This window comes from Ptychodera flava, chromosome 11, assembly GCF_041260155.1.
Source record: "Ptychodera flava strain L36383 chromosome 11, AS_Pfla_20210202, whole genome shotgun sequence".
NCBI lineage: Eukaryota > Metazoa > Hemichordata > Enteropneusta > Ptychoderidae > Ptychodera > Ptychodera flava.
This window is the reverse complement of record NC_091938.1, coordinates 14464309-14473561: the sequence shown is the minus strand read 5'-3', so window position 1 is coordinate 14473561 and position 9253 is coordinate 14464309. Positions and strand designations below refer to the sequence as shown.

Below are 9253 nucleotides of genomic sequence, written 5' to 3'. Positions count from 1 at the left end.
TATCTTCAATATATTTAGCAAGTTTCATAAACTTTGGTCCGGTCAATTCAGATATATATCCGTAATTAGGAAGGATCATTAAATATGCAAATTAGGAATTGGTTGAAGTTAAAATGCTTGATGACTTTTGATAATATTTAATCTTAGTATCGTCTATATACGTAACAACTTTCGTCAATTTTGATCGAGTCATTTCAGATATATATCCCTAATTAGGAAAGTTCATTCATTATGCAAATTAGCAATTATCTTTCATGTCACCCCTTAATACCTTTTACGGGTGATATATCTTTGTGTGATCAAAATTTGTACCAAATCTCATCAAATTGTCTGCAGTCGTTCTCAATGTATATCCATTTTTTTAAAATCTTTAATTCTGCAAATGAGCAAAAAGTAAGCAAGCCACACCCATCAAAAACTTGTCAGTTCTTGCCATTTGCAAACTGAATCTCATTACTACACTTCGCAAGTTTCATAAACTTTTTCAGAATGCTTGCAGTCTTCAATATATCCCTAATTGGGAAAGTTAGTTAAATATGTAAAGTAGTAACTTGCTGATGTAGAAATGCTATACTTTTATTAATATTTTATCATATTTCTTTAATATGCATAGCAGGTTTCGTTGACTTTGATGAAGTCAATCAAGATCCCTAATTAGAAAAGTTCATTAAATATTCAAATAAGAAATAAGATGGTTTACAAAATCAAAAATGACTTTTGGTAGTATTATATCATAGTATCTACGATATTAATATTAAGTTTCATCAACTTTGGTCAGTCTATCAACATATACATCCCAAATTAAGAAAGCTTGTTAAACACACAAATTAGTAATCAGCTAAAATAAAAATGCTAAGTGACTTCAATTATGTTATTTCATAGTATCTTCAATGCACAAAGCATGTTATGTCAACTTTGATTATGCCAATCCAGATACATCTCAAATTAGGAAAGTTCATTGAATATGCAAATGAGTAAGTAGATGTTCTAAAAATTCTAAAACAACTTTTGGTCATTATAGTTTATTCAATGTACAGAGCAAGATATGTCAAATTGATTGAGCCAATCAACATATATATATCCCCGATTTGGAAAAATTGTTAATATGCAAATTAGTAATTAGCTCAAGTAAAAATGCTAAATGACTTTCAATAATGTTTTAACTTGGGATCTTTACTAATTATTGGAAGTTTGTCAAATTTGGTCATGCCAATCCAGGTATTCAATAATGTAGTATCTTTAATTATCATTGCAAGTTTGTCAACTTTGATCTTGTCAATCCAGATATTTATATCAGACCCTATTTTTTTAAGAAGTCCTTTATACCGTCAGCAGTTGCTGTTGTTTAATCTAGTGCTGTGTTTGTTTGTGGCTATTGTGTTGTATTGTGTGGTGTTGTCTGTGTTTGGTGTTTTTATAGCTGGTCCTGATGTGTATAAAGACAATTTTCCATGTTTTTATGGACAATAAAGTATATCTTATCTTATCTTATCTTATCTTCAACGTATAAAGGAAAGTTCGTTAAATATGCAAATTAGTAATGTTTTATTTAATACTGCTTAAACAACTTTCATGATTGTTATACGTGTATCTCAAATATACATAGCAAATCTCGTCAACTTTGGTAATACTAATTGGGAAAGTTCGCTTAATATGCAAATTAGTGGTTAGCCGAAGTGGTACTGGTTCTTCTTTCAACCTTTCATTGGAGGAATGAGATGTTTATCATTCCTGTTTGTTGGCCAAGAAGTTCACCTTTGTGACCATTCCAAAAAAATTATTACCAAAGCTTTACGGTACGTTTTTAGTGTTTTATACATACTGTAAATTTTACAGTTTAAAAGTCTGAAACTACAAAATTTGAATTTTTACATTTCTCAATTGTACTAGTATGAGCTATATAATGAACTGTAACATAGCTTTTGTGATTAGGTTTCAAGATATTGTTGCCATAATATCACCTCATTCATTATGCTGCGCAATCTTTCCATTGCTGACGTCTGATAGAGCTACAATACGTATGTCTTTTGTTTACCTGACAAACCATATTGCTGAGTCATACATATGACGTCTTTAAATTGAGGGCAGTGTGACATATTGTGCCATACTAGGAGTTGAACCAGTTTACACTAGTAAATCAATGTAGTAAAATAGCTGAACTTGTCGAATTTTCCGGAAGTCATTAGTCATCATGTGTTTTTGCATATGCTGGAAGTTTCTGTCATTAATGGAGTTCAAAGTTCAGTACACTGGATGTTATATAGGAAGCCACATGCAAGTGCGTTTTCAAAAGGCAAAGAGTTGGCTATCTCAGCATGTTATGAATGACCAGAGCAGACATCTTTACTGGTATGTATGTCAAAGTTTGTTCATTCATTCAGTCAGTTTTGTCAGCTAGAACAGAAATCGTTATGTGTATAACTTCTGGTATTGTACGTCTTTTATTATCTCAGCATTAATTTATTTCCATTAACTTAAAGTTATATCTTTTAGGCAGAAATTTTTGTGGAAAGATCAAATTTCACATTCAATCATATTTTTTACCTTTGTCAATTATGTTTGTCAACAGTTCATATCAGAGTCTAAGAACTAAAACATAAAATACTGAGATGTCTGTTAATTCACAAACATATCTGAACTGTTTGTCCGTAGACTAAGTCACAGTCCCTCCATGTACATACCTTGTCCTAGTTTATGATGTTACAAGTACAGGACATTTAAGGGTCAAGGTTGGGCCTCTGTACACAGGTAGGGGACCTATGGCGTAAACATTGTGAGAAGTTATTCGGAAAATTATTATTTTGTTGTCACAGACATTCCAATTCAGGTAACATAGTTTTATCAAATACCAGTCTTGTTTTCTTTTCTTCTTCCATACAAAGACCCACCACACAGTCAGCAGAGTAGTTGACAAGTATACACAGAGTTCATTATAGGTATAGAGCTAGGTCAATATGTAATTTGATGTGACAACAGTTGTTTATTCTTGAATTGGTATAAGGCTTTTAAACATTATGAAAGTAGCATGTGGGAAAATATGATTTTGTCATGAGAAATTCTCTGACTGCAGGTAAATGTAGTTTTAATTGTAATACCAGTGTTTTTCAAGTTGTATCATTGTAAATACCCTCGTATAAAAAATGAATGAAGTCATAAGTTTAAGGCGTGTAAAGAGTAAGGTTGTGCCTTTGTTAATGGATATAAAGGGATCTACAGCTTAAACATAAATATTTATTATGACAAGCATTATGATGTTATCAAAATGCTCAAATTGCGGTTAATATGGTTATTACAAATATGTTTTCTTTCTACCATTGTACAAATACATATCAACAGTGACAGTTCTAGAATTGTACAAAGTTCATTAATAGAGGGCAGTAAATTAACCCTTGTATAAACTACCAGTATTTCAAACCTATAGTGTCAGTAGTGTATTCTAGAATAGGCATAAGTAAAAGACCTATTATGAAAACAGTCATAAAAATCCTCATAGTTCATTTAATGTAGTTGTATAGTAGTGAACCTGTTTTCTGTTGTACTAATAATGCTCACAATGAGCGATTCGAACTTCAAGAATGTGTACACTCAACACACTGGTACATAATAGGGGTCAACATGTAAAACCTCTTGTGACATCAAGTGTTTACATCAGAGGAATGAGGTACATGCAATGACGTATTTTCTTACCTTGGCTGTACTGGTCTTCTGATATGTTAATGTTTAACTTATACCATAAACAATTTTAACTGCCTGGTATAAAAGTTCATGACACTATAAGAATTTCCAACTTCATTTCATAATTTGCAGACAATTAAAAATTGCTTTTTGAAGATTTCACCCCTGGCATCCTCCGTTACCAACAAACATGTCAACAAGTGTTTTACCGAAGATAACCACCTATCATCAAACCAATGCCAATAATTTTATGATGGATCAAAGTAAAACTAAAACAAAGAAATTAACAGCAAATGTGAAATCTGGCAAAAGACAAAGCAAGCCAAGGGAGTACAAAGGAACTAGAGACATGCAAGCAGCAGGGCCAAGCAGCTCACAAGGATACAACTTCAGTGAGTTTCATCAACAAAAAAGGAAAGAATACCCTTTTTTTGAACAGTACAGGAGTACTGGTAAAAAGTGTAAATCTGATACGACTGAAGGACATCCCAGACGTAGGACTGATGGTACAACTGGAGGTATAACAATTAGAAATGAATCTCTGGCAGAGTCAGACACTCAGTCTTCTGTAATTATGATCAAAACAGAGAAAACGGACAATGGAAATATCATTTCAACACCAGAGGATGAAGAGATGAGTACAGAAGTCACTGAAACTGCTGAGGGAATCAAGAAAATGACAATAGAGGAAATTCAACAAATGAGACTGAGGCAGCAAGTCTCATCAACTCATCAAGTATGTGAGCGAGAGTCTGATTCTCTATCAAAGGGAATTACTGAAGGTGACAATAAAAAAATGACAGAAGATGACTCATCATTGCAGAGTGTACCAAAAGTAACCAAAAGAATGCCAGTATCACCAGTTTCTATGGCAACCACTCCAGGAGACGGTCAAATGATGACAGATAGTGCGAGTATCTCATCATTAGGTGGACCAACATCAGCTGTGCAGAATTTCATAGCTCCACAGTGTCGACACTGTATGCACAGACCAACGATGGTATCAAGAGAAACCCAGACAGAGTCACCAAGGCTTGCTTCTTATACCCAGACAGAAACAGAAGAAATATCTATTAGACAGGATGTTCAACCTGCCAACAATCCCATGATGCAACAAGGTCAGCTTGTGCCAATGACATCACAGCAGATGCAAGTTCAACCTGTTCAAGAGCATCATGTCTCACTCGTGCAAAGGTCAAACTCAATGGAAGTGGAAAAATATGAAGACTACGATGCATCAGTACCAGTTGATTTTAATACTGCAGGTAAAATAAATTTTTCTCTGTTTGTTATTGAAGATCAGACAGTCTAATCCCTATCATGTAACATTACAGCTAGACTTTTGAATTACATTAGTTCAAGTATCTTTATGCAATATAATAATTTTTCTGCAAAAATTCCATTATACTAAATGTTCACCTTAACCCTTTGAATGCCAACCCAATTTTTCTCACCTTTATAAAATATATCACAGTAAATTTTTCTCAGTTTTTTGCTAAAATTTTGATAAAAAACTGTAGCCAATAAAATCTGATGTCCATTTGGTCTAAAATTATAAAAGGATTTCAGAAAAATTCATGAAAGATTGGTAAAATGTGGCAGTAAAATTTTGGTGGGAAAAAAATTACAGCACTCAAAGGGTTTATAAGCACAATAGTTTGATAATTAACGTTACTTTTCAGTCATCTGGCTACCCGAATGAGATACTTTACCATGATGTTTCAAAAGTAGAGTCTCTGGACTTTTAGAACTTGTTTTAACGTAGATGTCTCCATCAACTTGTTGACATGAGTGTAGTACTAGGAACCATGAAGTACGTTGCAGTCACAATATAATGTAATTCAAAAGTCTAGATGAGATTTTTATTTCCATCTTTCTAATCACGATATTTTGATTACTTCTAATTGTAGGTAATTCAGCTTTGTTTGTATCAAGAACCTGGACGAATGATTTTGGACGAAGCACCTTATTCAACCGCTTCCTAGCGTCACTTGTAGCCATGCTTGGAATGACTGTATGTACACCAGTATTGCAGAGAAACAAGAAACCAATGGTCAAGGACTGTGAATCTGGTGTCATTCAGATCCATCCGGATGAGGGAAAACTTTCCAAACTGACACAACGCCAACCTCGCGTCGACTGGTTCTTCCAACACAGAAGTTTATATCCACATCTCAGTCAGTTACCAAATGTCAAGAGTGTCATAGGATATTTGTCAATTGGGGAAGACAAGGGTTTAATAGATGCAGCAAAAGATTTCAAACAGTCCCTCTATCCAAGAGCAAAATTGATTTTCTTCAATTTAGCAATTCCTGAAGATTTTGGGGACACAGAGGGCGAGGCAAATGCATTAGATAGAGCTACAGAAGCCGATGTCGTATTTTCAGTCGGGCATCACACATATCATCATTTTGAAAATAAGTACAAGGCACTATTTGAAGCAGAACCAAAGCATTATCTGTACCTTCCACCTCTTACAGACATGTTTATCAATACTAAAGTTGTTCCCACAGAAGGCAAACAACAGGTCCTGAGTGTTTGTAACGTCAGTAGCGAAGCTGACTTTCACAAGTACAGTCTTGGTGCCATTGCTATGGGTAAATTGGTCAATGCTTATTATCATGCATATGAACGTCTACCTGTGTGGAGCATAATTGGTGTTGAGCAAAACATGCTTTCAAAATTTGAGAAATTCTTACAAGACAAGGCAGATTCCAGACAGCTTAGAATAAATGTACATTCTTCAAATTCACTGAAAGATTTTCGAAGGAGCCTTCTTCAAAGTGTTTTGTTCATTGCACCAGAGAAAGTTGATTCATTCAATTTCACAGCATATTTGGCCATGCAGGCAGGAATACCAGTATTAGTGCCAAACTGTTCTGGCCTAGTAACATTTCTGGATAGTTTGTTTCGTTACAAAGACTACTCTGGTTTCTGCGGTGTTGAGACAGGTCTTCATGACTTTTCATTGGATAGGGATGGAGATAGATGGAAGGATGCCATGATATCCAGGTTAAATGCAAATCGGAGGAACATTTCCTTCAAAAAGGCCAATGAGTTGAAAAATGATCTGATTAGTTGTGAGGAACTGAAAACATCTCACGAGAGATTTCTGAGAGAGTTGGTCTGATAAACACAAAAGGTAAAAATACAATTGTGAAATAATAACCAGAGCAGTGTTTGATATTAACAATGGCAATCAGTCAGAAAAGCTCTTTTCTTCAGTGAATTCAAATTAGTTGTTCAGGTACCAATACTTATCAATGAACTTCAAAGCATCAATGTGAAACAGTTTCCATGAAATAAGAAAGTAAATTGATGACAGCTGAATATTTTGTAATAAAAATAATGTGAAAGGGGATAACTTTCAGGAAATATTTGATCTGTGTTTGGAATATGAAGCAACTTACCCATTGACTTTTGTAAAATTTCAGAGGTTTATTTATTTATTTATATATTTGTTTATTTATTTATTCTCTATTATCTGTTTCAATACTTTGCTAACTTTGTATTATGTTTAGGCATGCAGAAATACAATATACGTAAATATATTACTTCACTGCTGAATTATCATATGCATTTCTATTGTACTTCATGCACATTTCATTTTTGTTATGATATTCGGCACCATACATTGCTTGGAGTTATTCATTGAATGCATTTCATAATACAGACCATCTTATTATACAGTGACACAAAAAATGTGTTATAGCTGTGGAGATTTTGTGTGCAATAGCAGTGATATCATAATTTGCTATGTAACATTTCAAAAGACCTGTCATTTACAATTGTACTTCCCAGAGTAAAGATGTATTATTAATATTAGCACGAATGTGTGAAATGTATTTTTAATATCTGAATTATACAACTTAATAGCAACAAAAATAGTATAAATATAAGTTAAAAACAACTAACAAATGTAATTTTCATATTTGCAAATTAATTACTGTAGACTTTTCATGGGCAATGAAGAGATGATTATAAATTCAAATCGAACTTTTTAGGGATTGTTGTCAAGACTAGAAGTTCACCAGAAATTGGATAATACTTTCAACAAAATTCAGCCTGGCAGTTGTGAATATAGTATTCTTGTTCATTGCTGTTCTCATTTGTTGTTGATTGTACGGAAATGTGTGCTTTCTCTTTAATCATATCATTTTGAACTTCAACCATTCATGTGTGTGTGTGTGTGTGTGTGTGTGTGTGAGAGAGAGAGAGAGAGAGAGAGAGAGAGAGAGAGAGAGAGAGAGTGTTAATCAGTTCAGAGCAAATTAAAGCTTGGAATGTTAGCATATATTCTTCTGAGGTATTCTTTTGTTAAATATCACACAGAAATGTGAAATCAATGCTGATGGCTCGATCGGTCATTTTTAAGTGAAAGAATAGATTGCCAGACACATTTTTCAATGAAAGGCAACCTAACAGTTTGCCTACAAATCTGCCCATGAGAGTTTGAGTTATCAGCCCCTACATGGTCAGAGACTTGAGTTAAAATGTTTGCATCTTATCATCTTCGTTCTTATTCACGATGTGGCAAGAGTGAATAGTCGTGGACTTGTAATACATTATCATGAGGTGAAAACAAAAATGTCATAATTGAACAAGGACCTAGTATTAATGTACACATTTCCATGTTTCATTCATGAAGATGTACAAAAACTTTGTAAAATAAGTTTGTGAAAATAAATTTTTGGGGCAATGTGCATTGGCTTGGAAGATTGTAGCTCATTCACAGCAACTGAAGGAGTCAGAAACTTAGGCTATTTTTCACCTGATTGGCCGTTTGAAGTGATTCATTTGTGCCAATGATGTTCAACCAACCAATAAGCTACCGGCTTCTGAGACAGTGTACATTGCCAAGAATTTCAAGCATGGCAAATTGTGATGGCAGTACAAGCTGACAGAACAATGATAAAGTTTCACAAAAAATATAAAAACTCTACTCAAAGAGGGTTTTTAAAATCATAATGTTTCTTATGTATTCCATATGTCATTTCCTGATAATCCTTCCTTCAACCTGAAAATGTCACATGACCTAGTCAAAGTCAAATCCACCAAAAACACTCTTGAAATGCACATCAATACTGGTAAAGATGAACTTCATTGTTGTTTCGTCACCTAACAGTAATTAGGGCATTTAACTGTAACAAGTACATGAAGCAACATGGAGACTGAAATACAGATGTGGGCATTTTCTGAATGTAAACTGATCTCTTTCTGTTCCAAATAAACTAAGACCACCCCTACAGTATTAGTGTATATTTGTATTTGAGAACAATTCCAGCATGTACAACTAGTCCATAGCACTTTAAATGTCACTTAAAAAAGTTTATCCATTTTATTGTACTTTTGAAATTGTATTGATTTTGTCATAAGACAGACTTTATGGCCAGTATATTTATTTATAGCTTTGTGAAACAAAAAACATTCGCAAGCTAGTTTAACAAGAGACATACAGTCTTGTGACACTGGAAGGACACTGTCCATGCAGTGCTGCTGACTACACTAGAGATATCAGTGACAATTAAATTGTACAGATCTCCACTAGCTGCCATAAAAAAACTTGAAAATATGAGTG

At 33.9% G+C, this 9253-nt stretch overlaps 1 protein-coding gene across 1 annotated transcript; it reads left to right on the top strand.

Moving 5' to 3' along the window:
• The first annotated feature begins 2082 nt into the window (after positions 1 to 2082).
• On the top strand, positions 2083 to 8378 carry LOC139143585 (uncharacterized). Its single transcript, XM_070714035.1, has 3 exons — positions 2083 to 2349; positions 3808 to 4940; positions 5586 to 8378. Exons 2-3 carry the CDS (start codon positions 3866 to 3868, stop codon positions 6803 to 6805), a joined length of 2295 nt encoding a protein of 764 aa, XP_070570136.1. The 5' UTR covers positions 2083 to 2349; positions 3808 to 3865; the 3' UTR covers positions 6806 to 8378.
• The last annotated feature ends 875 nt before the right edge of the window (positions 8379 to 9253 follow it).

Coding starts and splice junctions, on each gene's coding strand:
- LOC139143585 (XM_070714035.1), top strand. CDS start 3,866: ATGTCAACAAGTGTTTTACCGAAGATAACCACCTATCATCAAACCAAT. Junction 4,941..5,585: donor AGTTGATTTTAATACTGCAG/GTAAAATAAATT, acceptor TTCTAATTGTAG/GTAATTCAGCTTTGTTTGTA.